This window comes from Rhinoraja longicauda, chromosome 13 (genome assembly GCF_053455715.1).
Source record: "Rhinoraja longicauda isolate Sanriku21f chromosome 13, sRhiLon1.1, whole genome shotgun sequence".
NCBI classification, from domain to species: Eukaryota; Metazoa; Chordata; class Chondrichthyes; order Rajiformes; family Arhynchobatidae; genus Rhinoraja; species Rhinoraja longicauda.
In genome coordinates, this window is record NC_135965.1 from 20,395,180 (window position 1) to 20,417,057 (window position 21,878).

General features: G+C 45.6%; 1 protein-coding gene across 5 annotated transcripts; it reads left to right on the forward strand.

Annotated features, from left to right (window-relative positions):
• The first annotated feature begins 2,143 nt into the window (after positions 1 to 2,143).
• Positions 2,144 to 20,985, forward strand: p2ry1 (purinergic receptor P2Y1). 5 transcript variants are annotated; one of them, XM_078410507.1, is made up of 4 exons: positions 2,144 to 2,279; positions 5,429 to 5,546; positions 12,611 to 12,801; positions 15,329 to 20,985. In XM_078410507.1, the coding sequence occupies exon 4, from the start codon at positions 15,398 to 15,400 to the stop codon at positions 16,445 to 16,447; it is 1,050 nt and encodes a 349-aa protein (XP_078266633.1). In that variant the 5' UTR covers positions 2,144 to 2,279; positions 5,429 to 5,546; positions 12,611 to 12,801; positions 15,329 to 15,397; the 3' UTR covers positions 16,448 to 20,985. The 5 variants fall into 5 exon arrangements, with proteins under 5 accessions (XP_078266633.1, XP_078266634.1, XP_078266632.1 ...); XM_078410508.1 differs by having other exon boundaries at positions 12,702 to 12,801; XM_078410506.1 differs by having other exon boundaries at positions 12,715 to 12,801.
• Positions 20,986 to 21,878: the final 893 nt, after the last annotated feature.

Sequence of the window (21,878 nt, forward strand, 5' to 3'; positions counted from 1 at the left end):
CAGGTATGGCCCAAAGACCAGGCACGACCCAAAGACCAGGCACGGCCTAAACACCAGGCATGGCCCAAAGACCAGGCACGGCCCAAAGACCAGGCACGGCCTAAACACCAGGCACGGCCCAAACACCAGGCACGGCCCAAAGACCAGGCACGGCCCAAAGACCAGGCACAGCCCAAAGACCAGGCACGGCCCAAAGACAAGGCACGGCCTAAAGACCAGGCATAGCCCAAAGACCAGGCATGACCCAAAGACCAGGCACGGCCCAAAGACCAGGTACGGCCCAAAGACCAGGCACGACCCAAAGACCAGGCACGGACCAAAGCCCAGGCATGACCCAAAGACCAGGCACGGACCAAAGACCAGGCACGGACCAAAGCCCAGGCATGGCCCAAAGACCTACGTTGTAGAATGGAAGTGAGATCAAGAGTCAAGAGTTGAGAGTTGTCATATGTTCTGAAGCAGAAAATCAAAATTATTCCTTGCAGCAGCACAACAGATATGCAAATATAGTACTCTGTAAACACCATAATATACAAACCACAAAGTGTACACAACTTTTCTGTTAATTATTGTGATTTTTCCAGAGTACTATATTTGCATATCTGCAAGTAAGAATTTTGATGTTCTGCTTCAGGACATCTGACAACTCTTAACTCGTGACCTCACTTGTAATATATATGTGTGGTAGAAATATATCATACCATACATACTATATCATACCATACTTACATAGATATCTATAAATATCTATATGCACAAGGCAAAAAGAAAACAATGCTCCCATGATCATGTAGCCGATGTGGAGGGTGTAGTGTTTAATAGCATGATGGTCATCGGAAAGAAGTTGCTCTTGACTGAGGTGCTCTACTGCTGAGCCACTGTGCAGTCATTGGTCTTTCCCCCTCTATATTTTCTTCACACTCCTTTTCTTTCTCACTCTTTTTCCCTTTTCCTTTCTTGTTCTCTTTTATCCTCTTGCTGCCATCCTCCCTCTTCTCTCTCTATCCTCTTTCTCTCTCTCCCACTTTCACTCTCCTCCCCGCTTCTCTCCTCTTTCTCATCCCTCTTTCTTTCCCCTCTCCCTCTCTCCCAGTTCCTTCTCTTTCCTCTCTCTCTCTTTCCCTCTCATCCACTCTCCTCTTTCTCCTGTAGAAACAAGGACATGCAGGTGCTGGTTTAACAAGGAAAGACACAGGAAGTGCTGGAGGAACTCAGCAGGTCAGGCAGCAACCTTGGAGAACATGGATAGGCAACGTTTCGGGTCAGACTCATCAAAATAAAGGATCAAGGAACTGCGGTGCTGAGTCTGAAGAAGGGTCCTGACCCAAAACATCATCTATCCATGTTCTCCAGGGATACTGCCTGACCCACTGAGTTACTCCAGCACTTTTTTAGTGACTCTCCACTTCTCTCCTTCTCTTTCCTTCCTTTCTCTCTCTTTTTTAACCTTCCCTTCTTCACATTCTCTTTTCTTTTCAGCTTCCTTCAATAAACAATAGACAATAGGTGCAGCAGGAGGCCATTCGGCCCTTCGAGCCAGCACCACCATTCAATGTGATCATGGCTGATCATTCTCAATCAGTACCCCGTTCCTGCCTTCTCCCCAAACCCCCTGACTCCGCTATCCTTAAGAGCTCTATCCAGCTCTCTCTTGAATGCATTCAGAGAATTGGCCCCCACTGCCATCTGAGGCAGAGAATTCCACAGATTCACAACTCTCTGACTGAAAAAGTTTTTCCTCATCTCAGTTCTAAATGGCCTACCCCTTATTCTTAAACTGTGGTCCCTTGTTCCTCTATTTCTCTATTTCTTTTACTTTCTCACCCTGTCTCTCCAAGGAGTCAATATAAGACCCTGTCTTCCTGTGATGGGTAGGATCCACTGAGGGGTAGGATTTACTGAGCCCTTGTCTACCTCGTGTAAAAGGGGGCTCTATGGGTGCCTAAGCTGCCTGCCCTTGAACCACCCATAACGAGAGAGAGGGAGGGGAGGGGGAAGAGTGGGAAAGAAAGAAAGAAAGAGAGAGGGAGAGAGCGTATGTGCGAGAGAGAGAAAGGAGGGGGTGAGAGTCGAAAGCAGGAACTGCAACTGGTTAACTGCTCCGAGCTCCGACCCAGTTTCACAATCGCACACTGGGACAGCGTGTGAGATGAAATCTGATGCAGAGGCACTAATGTCACTCTGGAGAGAGAGAGAGAGAGAGGGGGAAAATACTGTGGGAGAGTTTGTTCATTGCCACGCCTGTGAGTGACGACGCGCCCACCGCACGGAATTGCACGGTGAGTGAACACACGCTGTGAGCTGGGTGAAAACAACACAGGTTCTCAGGCAGAAACAAAAAGGCGCTGTGTGACTTTGAATGGAAGCTGATCAACAAGGAAGGAAGCAGCCAGATCTCACTAAATCCCTCCAATTACCCCCCGCTGGATCTAATTCCATGTGACTCCTGCCGTGGCACCTCTGGTAGGGAACTGGAAAGTCAGCAGCAGTATGTGGAACAGGGGGGGGGGGGGGGGGCTTGGTCTTCCCAGAGAGGACTTCTGTGTCTATTTGTTTTGGAATAACTTTGAGGCGGACGATCCTTGTGCACGTTTGGTATCTCGCAGCGTGCGGTTATTTCTCTCCTGGTGAAAGTCCTCTTCACTGGCATTGGACTTCGGGGGGTGGGGGGGGGGGTGACTGGGAGTATTTTGTCTGTCTGTTGAAGAAGGTAAAGGAGGGTGGTTGTCAGACTCTGCAGGTCGTAATACGCCCGGGTGTTTAGTGAATAGCATGCTTTTTTTAAAAAAAAATATCAAGAGAAAACATGCGTGTGTGGGTTGGGTAGATTGGGAGCGTCAGGCTTGAAATCATATCTCTGTTGACATGGAAGTCACCGCAGCTCTGGATAAACTGGTATTCCGGAGCTAGAACGTAGAAACAGGACTGTAATAGGAACAAGCCTTTCGGCCCACAATGATCAACATGGTGCCAAGAAACAAGAGTGTTTTATTGTCATGTGTCACGAAACGAAATAATGAAATTCTTACTTACAGCAGCACAACAGATATTCTGGGTTCTGACCCAAACATAGAAACATAGAAAATAGGTGCAGGAGTAGGCCATTCGGCCCTTCGAGCCTGCACCGCCATTCAATATGATCATGGCTGATCATCCAGCTCAGTAGCCTGTACCTGCCTTCTCTCCATACCCCCTGATCCCTTTAGCCACAAGGGCCACATCTAACTTCCTCTTAAATATAGCCAATGAACTGGCCTCAACTACCCTCTGTGGCAGAGAATTCCACAGACTCACCACTCTCTGTGTGAAGAAATGTTTTCTCATCTCGGTCCTAAAAGACTCCCCCCTTATACTTAAGCTGTGACCCCTGGTTCTGGACTCCCCCAACATCGGGAACAATCTTCCCGCATCTAGCCTCTCCAACCCCTTAAGAATTTTATATGTTTCTATAAGACCCCCCCTCAGTCTTCTAAATTCCAGCGAGTACAAGCCTAGTCTATCCAGTCTTTCTTCATATGAAAGTCCCGCCATCCCAGGGATCAATCTGGTGAACCTTCTCTGTACTCCCTCTAAGGCAAGAACGTCTTTCCTCAGATTAGGAGACCAAAACTGCACACAAACAAAAATATCATCTCTTCCTTTCTCCAGAGATGCTGCCTGACCTACTGAGTTACTCCAGCATTTTGTGTCCATCTTTGGTGTAAATCAGCATCTGCAGTTCCTTCCTATACACTCTTATTTATATATAAAACAAACAAACAAACAAACAAACACACAAATAAACAAACAATAATAGTGCAAAAGTCAAAAATAATGGCCGCAAGCCAGGATGTAGAAAGAAAGAATTGCGGAAGCTGGTTTATACCAAAGATAAACACAAAGTGCTGGAGTAACTCAGAGGGTCAGGCACCAACTCAGGTGTGATGTTTTAGATCAGGACCCATGTTCAGAACAGTTTCTGCCTGCATGTGATCCATATGCATCATTTGCCTGTATATCCATCTAAAAGCCTCTGAAGCACGACCATGGTATCTGCCTCCACCGCTGCCCCTGGCAGGACGTTCCAGGCACCCACCACCCTCTGTGCAAATGAACTTTGTCCCACACATAGTCGTAATCATAGAAGTAATCGTGAAGTCACACAGCATGGAAACAGGCCCTGCAGCCTAACTTGTTCATACTGACTAAGACACCCCATCTTCGCTAGTCCTACTTGCCCACGTTTGGCCCGTAAATCTCTAAATCCTTTCCTATCCAAGGAATCTCCTTTAAACTTTGACCCTCTCAGCTTAAAGCTGTAACAAATCCTCCATCTCTTAGCCTTTGGCCCAGCAGGTTAAATCGTCTCAAGAAGGCAGAGTTTTAGATGTAACGAGAGTTTCTGCCTCTTAAATGAAAACCAACCTCCACTACAATTAGGAACAGTTTCTTCCCCACAACCTTCAGGCTCTTAAACACTGCAGTGTTTACAACTAAACTATGTATAATGAACTGTCTTGGTTGTACAAGAGACTTTGGGCTTTTATTTTACACGAATATTGCTTTCTTCTTTTAATTATTTTTGTTTTGTTTTGTTTATTGTGTTATCTATGAGTACAGTAAACCCTCGTTATAATGGACAATGGGGGGGGGGGGAATTGTGTCCATTATTGCTGATAGTTCACAGTAACTGAGTAAAAGATTACCGAATAATAGAGTATCATTGCATAAGTAGTAGAAACAAAGAACTGCAGATGCTGGTTAATACACAAAAGGACACAAAGTGCTGGAGGAACTCAGCGGGTCAAGGCAGCCGAAATGTGCTGAAAACCAGCAGCAGCAAACCAAAGATGCAATCATGTATCGTCTTCCCACTGGCTGGCATGCAGCAAAGGCTTTTCAATGTTCCTCGGTACACATGACAATAAGCTAAATTAAACTAAATAACAGGTTTGTAAACACAATAAAATCAGTCGTTAATATAATTACCAAACAAAGAAAAAGTTCAATAAGATTAAATAAATGCATTATTATGCAAAACATACAAGGCCAAAGTTCCTAGTGCAACCCAAGATTGTTTTTGTCCATCTCCACAAGATCACTCCTCAGTTTCTGCACTCCAAGGAATAAAGAATTAGTCTGCCCAACCTCTCATCGAGTATTAGCATGGAAACGGGCCATTCGGCCCAACTTGGCCTTGCCGACCAAGATGCCCTTGTAGCTCAGGCCCTCGATCTCTGGCAATGTCTACAGAAATGTTGTATGCATTCTTTCCAGGTTATTAATGAAACAAATCAACAGATGAATGTACAATAATATATCATAGAATAGATTATCAGTAATAATAGGTAAACATGCCACAATAGTGCAAACGGAAGTACATTGTACAACCAAATCAAAGTCCATTATTGTAACTGTGTTTCCTTTATTCATTTTCTCTCGATATCAGCCTGCTGCCAAGAAATGCTGGCACATGAGGAGTAAGTCGGACATCTGTGCTTTTGGAACTATACACACGTGGACCCCGACAGTCCTTTCAGGTACCGGGACCCCGACAACCCTTTCAGGTGAGGTAGAGGTTCACTTGCACCTCCTTCAACCTCAACTACTATGTCCGTTGTTCCAGGTGTAGTCTCCTATATATCGGGGAGACCAAGCATAGAATGGGTGATCATTTCAATAGACAATAGACAATAGATGCAGGAGGAGGCCATTCGGCCCTTCGAGCCAGCACCACCATTCAATGTGATCATGGCTGATCATTCTCATTCAGTACCCCGTTCCTGCCTTCTCCCCATACCCCATGACTCCGCTATCCTTAAGAGCTCTATCTAGCTCAAATACCTTTGGAATTTCGTCGAATACCTTTGCTCAATCTGCCTTGCTCTCCCGGTTGTCAAACACTTTAACTTCTCTTCCCATTCCCTTACTGACCTTTCTGCCCTGGGCCTCCTCCACTGTCAGAGTGAGGCCAAACATAAACTGGAGGAACGGCACCTCATATTTCGTTTGGGCAGCTTACAACCCAGTGGTATGAATATTGATTTCTCTATCTTTAAGTAACCCTGCATCCTCTCTCTCTCTCCGTCCCTCCCCCACCCTAGTCATCGTACTTGTTTCACTGTCGCCCTGTTGAGTTTCACTGTGTCTATAACTCATTATCACCTACCCCACAGCCAACAATGGACCATTGTGGGTTCCTCCTTTCCTTGATCATCTTATCTTTCATATCTTTCATTCATTTGTTCTGTTTACCTTTCTTTATCTCTCGTTTTCCTTTCCCCAGACTCAGTCTGAAGAAGGGACTTGACCCTAAACGTCACCTATTCCTCTTCTACCCACTGAGTTGCTCTAGCTTTTTGTGTCTATCTTTGTGAGTTAAATGAGGTGGATTGCCCCAGTGGAAAGGTTGGGGCTGACAGTACAAACCTTGCCTTATCAATGCCTGTTCACATGGAGAATGTGTCTGAAAGATTGCCCATGCAGTTGAAATTAATTTGCATGCAGTCTGATGATATGTGGGAACTTCAATGCGCGAGTTGTGAAAGATAAAAGGAAAAGGAAAGGAATTTTATCAGTTTAATACATGCATTTTTAAGTATGATGGTTGATGTGATCAGCTGCAAAAATCAACCTTCTTTCTACTACATGAATTTGATTATACAGTGGTAGAGTTGCTGCCTTTCAGCACCTGAGACCCAGTTCGATCCTGTCTTTGGGTGCTGTCCGTACAGAATTTGTACGTTCTCCTTATGACCGCGTAGGATTTCTCAGGGTGCTCCAGTTTTCTCCCACAATCCAAAGATGTGTAGTTTGTAGGCTAAATGGCTGCTGTAAATTGTCCCTAGTGTGTAGGATGAAACTAGTGTATAGGCGATCTCTTGTCAGAGTGGGCTTGGTGGGCCGAAGGGTCAGTTTCCACAATGTATCTCTAAACTACACTAAACTAATTATTCTAATGCCTCACAATACTGCTATTGTATTTCAACCTGAATATTGTTTCTAATTAGACTACATAGATTTCCTGCTATTTCTATAACCCCCCCCTGTTGCTGCTCTGCGGGTTACGGGGAGAAGGCAGGAGAATGGGGTCGAGGCGGAAATATAGATCAGCCATGATTGAATGGCGGAGTAGACTTGATGGGCCGAATGGCCTAATTCTGCTCCTATCACTTATGAACATGAACTTATGAACTTTTATCCATGCCTTCGTTGCCTCTTCTCCAAGACTTTCTTGGCAGGTCTCTCTCAACATTCCGTGACTTTAGTGGCGCGGTGAGGGGGGGGGCCACAGTGGCACTGCAGGTTGAGCCGCTGCCTCACAGCGGCAAAGACCCAGGTTCGATCCTGGCCTCCGATGCTGTTTGTGTGGAGTTTGCATGTTCTCCCTGTGATTGCGTGCGTTTCCTCTGGGTGCTCCGGATTCCTCCCATATCCCAAAGACGTGCGGGTTTGTAGGTTAATTGACTTCTGTTAATTGCCCCGAGCGTGCAGGGAGCGGATGTGCAAGTGAGATAACATGGATGGTGTGTGAACGGGAGATGAATGGTCGGCATGGACTCAGTGGGTATAGAAACATAGGAACATAGAAAATAGGTGCAGGAGGAGGCCATTCGGCCCTTCGAGCCAGCACCGCCATTCATTGTGATCATGGCTGATCATCCACAATCAATAACCCGTGCCTGCCTTCTCCCCATATCCCTTGATTCCACTAGCCCCGAGAGCTCTATCTAACTCTCTCTTCAATCCATCCAGTGATTTGGCCTCCACTGCCCTCTGTGGCAGAGAATTCCACAAATTCACAACTCTCTGGGTGAAAAGGTTTCTTGATACCTCAGTTTTAAATGGCCTCCCCTTTATTCTAAGACTGTGGTCCCTGGTTCTGGACTCGCCCAACATTGGGAACATTTTTCCCGCATCTAGCTTGTCCAGTCCTTTTATAATTTTATATGTTTCTATAAGGTCCCCTCTCATCCTTCTAAACTCCAGTGAAGGTAGACGGGCCTGTTTCCATACAGTATCTGTCAATGAATGAATAATTCAATCAATCAGTCAACCAAAACACTATTCGCATCCTCGTACCCCTCTGGTTACCACACCTTCCCCAGCCAACAATGGGACGTTATAGGCTTCACCCATCCTGTCATCTGTTACCGGCCTATTCTCACCTCCAGTTTATTTCCCCACCTGTCCCTCCTCTCCTCTCCCCTACCCTCACACAGTCTGAAGAAGACTTCTGACCCGAAATGTCACCTGTTCCTTTTCCTTCTCTCCAGGGATGCTGCCTGACCCTCTGAGTTACTCCAGCATTTTATGTCTATCTTCGGTATAAACCGGCATCTGCAGTTCCTTCCTATACAAATCTCTTCGTCTTCTTCCGTGTCTGAAGAAGGGTCCTGACCCAAAACGTCACCTATCTCCTTTTAGGTCAGGCTCATTTGATATGAAGAGCACAACGGGTGGTTAGGGTGGGGGAGGTTTCAGAAATGGGGAGGGACCATGCCATGAAAGCCATTGATTACAAAAATGCACATTTCTTGGTGTGTCCATGCTGTACTGAGAGACTAATGTTAGCAACTAACGTCATACACAAAGGGGTTTTGGTGCAAGTTAGGTGTAAGCAGCAGAGTTTTGGTTGGATACAAGAAACTGCAGAAAGACTGCTGGTTTATACCAAAGATAAACCCAAAGTGCTGGAGTAACTCAGTGGGTCAGGCAGCATCTCTGGAGAACATGGATAGGTGACATTTGGGGTTGGGACCCTTTCTTTCAGACTGTTTGTGGTCGTGTGGCAGGGGGAAAAGAAAATTGGAAGAGAAATGGGGGCTAGACGAAGCCTGGCAAGTGATAAGTAGATACAGGTGAAGGGGGATTTAAAAGAAGATGGTTGTGGTATTTGGAAGTCCACCAGCCCAGTTCTAGGGTATGATTTCAAGGACTACAAGTGCTGTCTGTATGAAAGTTTGCATGTTCTCCCTGTGAATGCATGGGTTTTCTCCGGTGTTCCAGTTTCCTCCCACAGTCCAGGGACATACTGGTTTGTAAATTGGCTTTGGTAAAATTGTAAATTGTCCCTAGTGTGTATAGGATAGAACTAGTGTACGGGGTGATCGCTGGTTGGCACGGTCTCGATGGGCCAAAGGGCCTGTTTCCACGCTGTATCTCTCAAGTCTAAAGTCTAAACTTTCATTTCCATTTGTTTCTGTTTCGGTACTAAAGCAGTTTACGTCTGCATAAAGCAAAACGTAGATTATATTTAGGCAAGTAATATTTGTGCCCATCTCCAACAGCAGAGAATCTGTTTGGGATACCGGCATCCTCAGTTCCTTAGGTCTCCAAACAACCTTCCTTGTCGTTCAGTAGTAATAATCAAATTCACATTATTCCGATTCCCCCATTGATTGAATCGGTTTCATCATCCTTCCTGACTGCGAATACCAGACGATATGGAGTATAAATTACTATGTTACTTTAGACTTTAGAGATACAGTGCAGAATCAGGCTCACCAAATTCAGGCTAACCAGCGGTCACCCCGTTCTGTCCTCCACACTAGGAACAATTGACAGTTTTTACCAAAGCCAATTAATCAACAAACCTTCGGAATGTGGGAGTAAACCGCAGCAGGGAGAATGTACAAACTCCGTACGGACTGCACTCTTAGTCAGGATCGAACCCGAGTCCCTGGTGCTGCAGAGGGCACTGCTGCACCACTGCACCGCCCTCGATGGGCCGAACAGCCTAATTCTGCTGCTATGATTTATGAACATATGAACTCTTGAATCTCTCCTCCTTCATCAAGCTTTTGATCAGAGAGCCAGAGAGTTATACAGCACAGAAACAGGCCCTTTGGCCCAACTAATCCATGAGGACCAAGATGCCCCATCTGCGCCATTTTCCCAATTTTGGCCCATATCCCCCGAAACCTTTTTTATTCATAACACACTAACAAAATAAATAGCATCTATGCAGTAATGTATCAAGTCTATCCAGTGTTTCAAACAATGATATACTTTTGGAGGTCAGTCATTTCTGGTAGATGGGAATAGGCAGTATTTGTAACATAGTCATATCCCACACACAGCAAATGAAGGAGAAAACCTTATACTTAGTTTCTGATTATATGTGGAACGTTGGACAGGGCGCCCAAAGGATGCTCTGCTTAGTTTAGTTTAGTTTAGAGATACAGGGGTGGTGGTAGTGGTGGTGGTGGAGGCAGCTACGATAGTGGTGTTTGAGACTCTTAGGCAGGCACATGGATATGTGGGGAATGGAGGTATATGGATCACATGTGGGCAGAGGAGATTAGTTTATTGTGGTATCATTTTTCGGCATGGATTGTAGATCAAATGGCCTGTCCCCATGCTGTACACTTCTAATGCCCGATGTTCACCATCCCTCCAATATGTTTAATTCTCTGTCTAGTTTTATGTCACCATCAATTCCCCTTCTGACCTCGCCCTTTCTGGCTTCCTGCGCTGTTGCAATGATGACCAATTTCAATGGGCACATCACAGCTTGCTGTATCCAATGTTAAATACAGCAATTGCAAATAAATCGCTTTTTGGACGGAAATGTTAACTCTGTTCTACATTTTGATCGAAAGATAGCTGGAAAGGATGCAGAAAAGATAAACGAGACTGTAGCAAGGATGCAAGGGCCTGGGCTACAGGGAGAGGTTGAGCAGGCTAGGACTTTATTCCTGGGAAAGCAGGAGGATGAGGAGTGATCTTAAAGGGTATATAAAATCATGAGGGGAATAGATAGGGTCAATACACAGTCTTTTACCCAGAGTAGGGGAATTGAGAACTAGAGGTTATAGGTTTAAGGTGAGGGGGGGGGGGGAACGATTTAATAGGAACCTGAGGAGAACCTGTTTTACACAAAGGGTGGTGGGTGTGTGGAACAAGCTGCCAGATGAGATAATTGAGGCAGGGATTATCACAACATTTAAGAAAAGTTTAGACAGTTTCAGGACTAAGACAGGTTTAGAAGGTTCTGGGCCAAATGCAGGCGGATGGGACTAGTGTAGATGGGACATGTTGGTTGGCGTGGGCCAGTTGGGTCGACGGGCCTGTTTCCGCGCTGTATGACAATGACTCTATGAGATAAACATTTGCAGTGGTTGAAGAACTATCGAGTAAATGAAGATCAAGTCAGGGTCTGTCACAACCAGTTAAGTGAATAACCTCAGAATTAAAGGGCGTTCTTTTAGGGAGGAGGTGAGGAGGAATTTCTTTAGTTAGAGGGTGGTGAATCTGTGGGATTTGTTGCCACGAAAGGCTGTGGAGGCAAGGTCAATGGGTATTTTTAAGGCAGAGAGAGATTCTTGATCACTATGGGTGGCATCGGTTATGGGGAGAAGGCAGGAGAAGAAAATGAGGCTCCGACATCAAGCAATATGAAAACAAACCCAGTCTCTCCTCATAACTGAGACATTCCATCCGAGGCCAGGTCCTGGCGAATGCTCTCTGCTAATCCTGCAGTTTATTCCTCACAAGTACTCGATTTATAGATGGTCTCAGCTATCCATTCAGGGCAGGAGTCTATCTTTCAATATCCGCACATGGCCTCAAGAATTGAAATTGAGAAATAAGAATCTGCATTTCAATGCTGCAGTAAGAGATAGAAACGGCCATATGTATTTGTGCAAGGTATGGATAGGGTAGACATAGATGGGGCGGCACAGTGGCGCAGCGGTAGTGTTGCTGCATCGCAGTGCCAGACACTCCGTATCCGTACGGAGTTTGTACGTCTTCCCCATGACCGCGTCCTCTTTTCTCCGGGTGCTCCGGTTTCCTCCCACATTCCAAAGACACGCAAGTTTGTAGGTTAATTAGTTTCTGTAAATTGTCCCTAGTGTGTAGGATAGAACAGGTGTGCGGGTGATAGTTGGTCAGTAGGAACTTGGTGGGGTGAAGAGCCTGTTTCTACGCTGCGTCTCTAAAATGAACAGCGTCAGTAACTTTTTCCCAGTGTGGAAATATCTAATACCAGAGGGTATTATAAGACCAATACGACAAGGTGACAGGGGGGAAAGTTTAATGGAGATGCACGGGGCAAGTCTTTTACACAGATAGTGGTGGGGGCCTGGAACCATTGCCTGGGGTGGTGGTGGTGGCAGATACGACAGTGAGGTTTAAAAGGCTTTTAGATAGGCACATGGAAGTGCTGGGGACAGAGGGATATGGATTATGAACAGGCAGATGAGAGCAGTTTAACTTTGTGTCATGTACGGAACAGATATCGTTGGACGAAGGCCCTGGTCCTGTGCTGTAACGTTCAACGTATAAAATTTAAAGAGAACCATGGATGTGAGTCAACAGATATCCTCCCAAGCAAAAAACATAGAACATCACATCAGCTACCAGGAGAGGTAGTGGAGGCAGATGCAATGCCAATATTTAAGAAGCATTTGGACGTGACTGTTACTTCCTGAAGATGAATCAAAGTCAGGAAAGGCCTGGATTTTATGAGGTCTAACCACTGCTATAACTCAGCAACCACAGCCCAACAAAAGACCACAAGCAAGCATAGTCATAGAACTGTACAGCACGGAAGTAGGCCCTTCGACCCAACTCGTCCATTCTGACCATGATTCCTATCTATGCTAATCCACTTTGCCCACGTTAGGCCTACACTCCTTTTCTATCCAAGGACATGTTCAAAGGTCAGCTTGGAATTGATGGGCTGAAGGATCTGTTTCTCTGCTGTACTACTCTAGGTCTCTATTACAGGACATCTCAGCACATGGCGGCACAGTGGCGCAGCGGTAGAGTTGCTGCATCACACTGCCAGAGACCCGGGTTCGATCCTGACCTCAGGTACTGTCCGCACGGAGTTTGTACATTCTCTCTGCGACCATGTGGCTTTTCTCCGAATGCTCTGGTTTCCTCCCACACACCAAAGACATACATGTTTGTAGAGATGGTAGAAGTTCGAACAGACTATTGCAGGGGTGTTAATGGCAAAATAGAAAAAAATTGATAGGAACCTGAAGGGCAAAATTGACAGGAACCTGAAGGTGTTGGGTAGATGGAATGAGCTATCAGAGGAGGTAGCAAAGTGTTAGAGGGCTATGGGACATCTTGGTCGGTATGGGCAAGTTGGGTCGGAGGCCTAGTATTATATGATTCTATGAATGTACATAGGAATGCAGAGATGAGATTACATTCATACCTGCTGTGATTTTATTGAGTGACAGCAGAGGATTGGAGGGGTCAAATGACATACACTTGGTCTCGACAAAAGGAACTGCAGATGCTGGTTAATACGCAAAAGGACACAAAGTACTGGAGTAACTCAGCAGGTTCACATGAGTTCTGAGGGGCGGCACAGAAGCGCAGTGGTAGAGTTGCTGCCTTACAGCGCCAGAGACCCGGGTTCGATCCTGACTATGGACGCTGTCTGTAAGGAGTCTGTACGTTCTCCCTGTGCCAGCGTGGGTTTTCTCCAGGTGCTCCGGTTTCCTCCCACACTCCTAAGATGTACAGGTTTGTAGATTAATTGACTCTGGTAAAGATTGTGAATTGTCCCTAGCGTGTAGGATAGTGCTAGTGTAAGGGGATCGCTGGTCAGCACAGACTTGTTGGGCCGAAGGGCCTATTTCTACCCTGTATCTCTAAAGTCTAAAGTCTAAAAGCTCTATGAATGTACATAGGATTGGCAAAATGAGATTAGAATTATTCCTGCTATGATCTTATGGAGGCACAGCAGAGGATTGGAGGGGCCAAATGGTGTACTCTTGGTATAGACACAAGGAACTGCAGATGCTGGTTAATACACAAAAGGACACAAAGTACTGGAGTAACTCAGCGGGTCAGGCAGCATCTCTGAAGAACATGGACAGGTGACATTTCGGGTTAAGACTCTTCCTCATACTTTATTCCTTGGACTTTAGAAGAGTCTTGGCAAACTCTTGGTCTTGATTCATATGTTTGTTTTGTAGGGGGGATATCAGTAATTGAGGCAGTGGAATGGATGCATCGACACCATTGTATGCAGATAGGGATGGAGAATGTGTCTAAATATTTGTTGTTATTTGAGATGTTGTGTGGTCAATCGTACCTTGGTGGTGCTCATCTGATACAGAAACTGAAACTAGACACCCACACATCCATGCACAACCCTACATTCACGCACAATCCCAATCCAACACAATTATACACACACACACACACACACAATCACATTCACACTTACTGTCACACTCACACAATTGCATTCACACATGCAGATTCACCAACAACTAGAATGCACAGATTCAGAAGCATGCGTCACCCATTTAAGCCTTCCGATTCCAATTTCCTATTCAAATACCAGCGAGCATAACGCTAAGGTGAGAGGGACAAATATATATAAAATCATGAGAGGCATGGATAGGGTAGACAGTCAGAATCTTTTTCCCAGGGTAGAAATGTCAGACTAGCAGGCTCTGTTTTAAGGTGAGAGGGGCAGGGTTTAAAGGAGATATGCAGGACAACATTTTTACACAGAGGGTGGTGAGGGCCTGGAACACACTGCCAGGATTGGTGTGGTTGAAGCAGATACATTAGTGGTATTTAAAAGACTTGGATAGAGTGGATGTGGAGAGGATGTTTCCACTAGTGGGAGAGTCCAGGATGAGAGGTCATAACCTCAGAATTAAAGGGCGTTCTTTTAGGGAGGAGGTGAGGAGGAATTTCTTTAGTTAGAGGGTGGTGAATCTGTGGGATTTGTTGCCACGAAAGGCTGTGGAGGCAAGGTCAATGGGTATATTTAAGGCAGAGAGAGATTCTTGATCACTATGGGTGGCATCGGTTATGGGGAGAAGGCAGGAGAACGGTGTTAGGAGGCAGAGATGGATCAGCCATGATTGACTGGCGGAGTGGACTTGATGAATGGCCGAATTCTACTCATGACTTTTGATCTTATGGACTTTTTGATAGGCACATGGATATGGATTATGTGCGGGTCGATAAGTGATGGTCTTGGCATCATGTTCGGCACAGATATTAGGGACTGTTCTTGTCTGTATTTTTCTATGATCAGAGCTACTGAGTCAATTAAATGTATCTGATAATATTGGCAGATTATGAAATCAATGGTTGTGGCAACAGGGAAGTAGGTTAGAGCTGAGGTCAAGTCAAGGGGCAAGAGGCAAGAGATCAGCCACGATCTCAGTGCACGGTACAGCATATCCAATGGGCTGAATGGCCCACCCCTCTCTCCATTGTGAAATCCACTTGGTTGCCTTTCAGAGTTCTCATTAGTCGAGATCATGTTCTTAAAAAGAAAAGCGAGTGATTGCTAGTGTTGTGTGCCATGAACCGCAACTCTCCGGAATTAAACCCTTCTTGGTTAATGTTTCAGATGTGTCTTATCTTGATGGAACACGGGCCAAATTGTTGATACTAAATAGACGATCTTGGTTTCGACACAATGGAGGAGGTGTTAGCGAACCTTTCTGATTTGACTGGCGGCCTCAACAAAACCTGCTCCTTAAACAAGGGCTTCCAGTTTTATTATCTGCCCATCATGTACATTATCGTCTTTGTCACCGGATTCATCGGCAACAGTGTTGCCCTCTGGATGTTCATCTGTCACATGAGACCTTGGAGCAGCATCACCATCTACATGTTCAACCTGGCCCTGGCTGACCTCTTCTACGTCTTGTCCTTGCCCGTCCTAATCATCTACTACTTCAACAAAACCAATTGGATCTTCGGAGAGCTCCTGTGCAAGCTCCAGCGGTTCATCTTCCACGTCAACCTGTACGGCAGCATCCTGTTCCTGACCTGCATCAGCGTCCACAGGTACACGGGGATTGTCCACCCCATGAAGTCGCTGGGCAGGCTGAAGAAGAAGTCGGCCATCATTGTGTGCGTGTGCGTGTGGATCACCGTCTTGGCCAGCATCTCCCCCATACTTTACTTCTCCAGAACGGGGCTGAGGAGGAACAAAACCAACACCTGCTTCGACACCACGTCTAAGGAGCTCCTGAAAACCTACTTCATCTACAGCATGGGCACCACCTTCTTTGGATTCTGCATCCCCTTTGCCACCATCTTGATCTGCTACGGTTTCATAGTGAAGGCACTGATATCAAACGATATGAAGACTCCACTCCGGGGCAAGTCCGTGCGTCTGGTCATCATTGTGTTGGCCGTCTTCGCCATCTCCTACCTACCCTTCCACGTCATGAAGAACCTAAACCTTCAGTCCAGACTCTATTACCAAGGGCTAGACACTTGCGAGTGGAACAGAAGGGTCTACGCCATGTATCAAGTCACCAGAGGTCTGGCCAGCCTCAACAGTTGCGTGGACCCTATCCTGTACTTCCTGGCAGGAGATACCTTCAGGAGGAGGTTCACACACGCTGCCACTCGGTTCATGACTCGACGGAGCGAACCCTCTCTGGCGTTCAGGAGTGAAGACAGCCCACTGCAGCCCGTGTCAAATATTTCACAGAACGGAGACACTTCCTTGTAAACCTGTTGTTTATTTTGGGCAGTGAATTGTGTGACTCTGTAGATTTGGAGGTTACAGTAAAGTATTGCACTTGAGACTTAAACCTGAGCTTAAATCCAAGCCGTCGGTCTCTAGGAAACGATGATGGGTGAAATGTCCAGGAATTAAATGTTCGTGCTCGTTATCTTTACGGAAGTATTCTGCTTCAAAATTAATCTCCACTGTAAATCTTTAAACTTTAGAATTTGTACAGCGCGGAACCATACCCTTTGGCCCACTGAGTCCGTGACAACCAGCAATCACCCCTTTTATCTTGAACACTGTGTTCGGTTCATGTGGATGTAATCATGTATAGTCTTTCCGCTGACTGGATAGCGCACAACAGAAGCTTTTCACTGTATCTCGGTACACGTGACAATGAACGAAATTAAACTAAACTAAACCCCATACATTGGTTCTATTCTACATACCAGTGATACACATCTACACACACGACCCTATCTATTCCCCTCATGATCTTATACAGCCGAGATCACTCCTCAGGCTCTTGCGCTCCAAGGAACAAAGTCTTAGCCTGACTTTAGTCGGAAACACAAGTCTCCTGTGTCTCTGAAGTACATGCTCCTTGTCTCATGTACCAATATTGTCTTTAACAAAACTAAACTGCTAGCTCCTGAGCAAATGAAAGCTGCTGCAGGAATTCAGCAGGTCATATAGCATGTGTGGATGGAAATGGACAAATGCAAGTCTAAAGAAAGGTCCTGACGCAAAACATCATCTGTCCATTTCCCTCCACAGATGCTGCCTGACCTGCTGAGTTTCTCCAACAGTTTGTTTTTTGATCCAGTATTCTAACTGTGATCTGACTAGAGGGGTGGGTGTATGATTGCGGGCTTGGAGGGAGGGGACAGTGAATGGTCTGTGAAAGGTTAGCGGGAGGCAGCCTGCCAATGGACAAACTTTGAGCCTTATAGTACGACCGTAACCTTCCTGACTGTGTCAAGTCAAAAGTCTTCCCCTCTAGGGTGGCACAGTGGTGCAGCCTTAGAGTCGCTGCCTCACAGCGCCAGAGACCCGGGTTCGATCCTGACTGCGGGTGCTGTCTGTACGGAGTTTGTACGTTCCCACTGCGACCGCGTGGGTTTCCTCCGAGTGCTCCAGTTTGCTCTCACATGCCAAAGACGTGCAGGTTTGTAGGTTAATTGCTTTATGTAAAATTGTCCCCATGTGTGTAGGATAGGACTAGTGATCGCTGGTCGACACTAACAGTGGGCCAAAAGGCATGTTACCACGCTGTATCCCCAAACTAAACTAAACCTACCACAGCCTTGTGCAAACAAACAAAAGCAGGAATTGCTGGAAATACTCAGCAGGTCAGCCCACATCTGCGGGAAAAGAAAATGCGGTAATATTTCAGGTCGATGACCCATCGTCTGTCCATTCCTTGACCTTGACTCTGTTTTTCTTCCTTCAGATGCGGGCTGACCTGCTGAGTATTTCCTGCTTTTGTTTTAGATTTCCAGCATCTGCAGGTTTCATTGAAGTATTTCAAACAGGTAGGTTTTCAAGTGTCAAACACACAAATATCCCAAGAGTTACCCTGGGTGTTGTTTAAATGCCACGTGAGAAATTCCTATTGTATTGGTATATTACTGTCATGTTTACCAAGATTGCAGTGAAAAGCTTTGTTTTACGTGATATCCATCCACATCATACCATACCTGAGTATATCAGGTACAGCCAAGGAGAAAATAATCAAGAGTTCAGAACAACTACAAAGAAAGTACAGATAAAAATGTGCAAGGAGCTCAACATGGTAGGTTGGAAGATCGGAAATTCATCCTTAACATATGAGAGGTCTGTTCAAGAGCCTGATAACAGTGGGGAAGAAGCTGTTCTTTAAATCTGGTGGCACATGCTTTCAAACGTTTGTATTCATTGTGTCAGATTGTACGGTGTAGCCCCTCTGTATGTGACCGGCATGAGATTGAATCCAAGGTGCAGATGTCACTGAACCGAGGGCGGCGCAGTGGTGCAGCGGCAGAGTTGTTGCCTTACAACGGCCAGAGACCCAGGTTCACTCCTGACTGCAGGTGCCGTCTGTACGGAATTTGTACGTTCTCCCTTCAGCCCACCGCTCAGCGATCACCCCGTACACTGGCACTGTCCTATACACTAGGGACAATTTACAACTTTACCGAAGCCAATTAACCCAAAAGCCTGTCATGTCTTTGGAGCGTGGGAGGAAACTGGAGAAAATCCATGCAGTCACAGGGAGAACATACAAACTCTGTACAGACAGCACCCGTAGTCAGGATCGAACCCGGTTCTCTGGCACTGTAAGGTCTGCAACTGTGCCACCGTGCGGCCCGTTTATGGTTCATGGGGCTAGTCTTTGATATTTCCACGCTGACTGCCTACCCTATCTATGCCTCTCATCACTTTGTACACTTCTATTGTCTCCTCCTAATCTCTGATGGTTCAGAGGAAACAATCCAGTGGCTCACTCTGCCTTTATTGATAACAGCTTTGCCTTATCAGATTGCAATAAAACCACATTCAGATTTACAATGTTCGATTAATCTCAGACTGACTATTAGATCAACACCTTAGAGATCCTCAACTTCTTCACATCTCTGTCCAGAAAATGGTGAATGTAAGAGATCTCATGGATGTTAATAAAACAATGATACCCAGACTTTTATTCCCTAAATAAGTCACTGAAACATATTATTTGATCAGTATCATATCACTGTGTGTGTGACTTTGTTGTGTAACTACCATGTTTCCTACAACAATCCAGTGATAGTTCACTGGCTGTAAAGAGATTGAAATGTCTTGAAAGGTGCCCTATAAATGCAATATATTTTTTATCTGTTTCTACTTTCTCTGTCCATCCTTCCCACAGCACTGTGCAGTGACATTGCATGGATATAATTAAGGTTATAAGTAACTGTCATCCATTGGTACCAATGCGATCAAATTTGAGAAGGGAAAATAAAATTAGTATTTTTTCTTCTTGCTTGCAAAGTGTGCTGTTCTGGTTACTTCATGACAGGAAAGGTGTGGAAGTTCAAAGTAACTGCTTGGTGGAATACCTCTGATCAGACTACCGTGGAAACTCTGACCTTAAAGTGGACTTTCTCCTTCCTTCTCCCTGGAACCTCTGATGGCCTTACTAATCAAGGACACTTGGAGATTAGGAGATTGGAATTAGAAGGTTGTCAGACGTGATCCTTGTCAATGAGGGTTCAATGGCCTCACAACTTCACAACCTGAGTGAAGCATCCAATTTGGTACCTGTCAAATACTGTGGAATGATTGAAAGATTGATTCAAAATAGAATGAAAGAAACAGTGTGGAAACAGGCCCTTCGGCCCAATGGGTCCGTGCCAATCATCGCCATCTGTTTACACTAATCCTGTGTTATCTCACTTTAGCATCCATTCCCCTACACACTGGGGGCAATTTATAGGGGCAAATTAACCTGCAGACCCGCACATCTTTGGGATGTGGCAGGAAACCGGAGCACCCAGACAAAACCCACGAGGTCACAAGAAGAATGAGTGAGCTCCACACAGACAGCAGCCAAGGTCAGGATCGAACCGAGGTCTCTGGCGCTGTGAGGCAGCGGCTCTACCAGCTGCACCATTGGTGCCGGCCTTGTATCAATGCTGGACTGTCAGAAGAGCTGCCATTTAGGGGATATTGGAGGAAATTGTGTGTTTAACCGGGGTGGGCTGCACACAAAGATAATCTCGTAGAACAGTGATAAGTTTCTCAATTCTCAAATAAACCCGTTTATTCAAGGCCTTGCAGGACGGCACGGTGACGCAATGGTAGAGTTGCGGCCGTAAAGCGCAATCGGGGTTCGATCCGGACTTCAGGTGCTGTCTATACGGAGTTCGTACGTTCTCCACGTGATCGCCTGGGTTTCCTCCGAGATATTCGGTTTCCTCCCACACTCCAAAGACGTACGGGTTTGTAGGTTAATTGGCTTGGTATAAGTGTAAATTGTCCCTAATATGTGTAAGATGTGTGGGGGTCGCTGGTCGGATTGGACTCGGTGGGCCGAAGAGCCTGTTTCCGCACTGTATCTCTAAACTAAACAAAACTAAACTAAACCATAACTGTGTATACTGGGTATATGTTTGAACCCAAAGTAGTTCAGTAGCTCACAGCACCCACAGGATATTTATACTCTGGGAGTTATTCCACCTCAGAACTCTCAGTACTAACTGCAAATTTCCTCTTCATTCTCAAATGCCGTGATTGACTGGAATTGAATGGCCATTTTATATTGGAATGGCCTTTACATTGAAAGCAAGTCCTCCATCCTCCCCTCGTTGTGCTTCTAAATCGTCCAGTCTACGTAGCTCTAGAGAGGCAGGCCAATTATGCAGACGAGTGGCTACGCTTCTCTCAATGTGCCCGACTGTGCCGTCGATCAAGGTGCCATGTTGTTGCTGCATGCATGTCCGATAAATGTGTACAGCGGGTCAGGAATCACTGCATGCTTTACTCACCATGTTGTACGTTAAAAGTACTATGTGCAGTACTGTCACCTCGAGCAGTGTACCACTGAGTCCAGCAACAAAGTTGCTGTAATAAAAATGAGATAACAATCATGATATCAAGCTAATCTTATGTTGTTTGCAGTGCATTGTTTTCATGTAGACACAAGGAACTGCAGAGGCCTTTTGGCTTTAGAGATACAGTGTGGAAACAGGCTATTCGGCCCATGGAGTCCGTGCCGACCAGTGAACGCCCCGGGGCGACCAGCGGTGGGAATAGGCTCGGTCTAACTATCTTTCATCGGGCTTTACTGGACGTTCTCATGCTATTTGCTTTATCCTGTATCTGTACACTGTAGATAGCTTGATTGTAAGCATGTATGGCCTTTTCACTGACTGAATAGCACACAGCAAAAAGCTTCTCACTGTACCTCGGTATTCATAACAATAAACTGAACTAAATTCAACTAAACTCAACTAAACTCAACTAAACTAAACAAGATTAAACCATATAGATAGGTATGGTTTAAGACATATGGACCAAATGGGAGCAAATGGGAGTGGCATAGATGGAAGGCCTTGCTTGGTATGGATGAGTGCAGCTGAAGGGCCTGTTTCCCTGATGTATAACTCTATGACAATATCAAAATTCTAGGACCCTCTGAGTGAAAAATGTTCTTCCCTGAACTGTTCCCCAGTTGTTATCAGGCACTGTTACTCCCTTTATCATGTAACTCTAAACTGTGGACGGCTCGATTGTAATGATGTATAGTCTTTGCGCTGACTGGATAGCGGAACACGTGATAATGATACACTAAACTCTGAGTCCACATTCCTTGATGGCTTTGGGCTGTCGGTCCCGTTTAAAATTTACCCGGCAAAAAACAAGTCAAAATACGGATTATCTGATCATTGTCACATTGCCAGGCATGGTATCC

Coding starts and splice junctions, on each gene's coding strand:
- p2ry1 (XM_078410507.1), top strand. CDS start 15,398: ATGGAGGAGGTGTTAGCGAACCTTTCTGATTTGACTGGCGGCCTCAAC.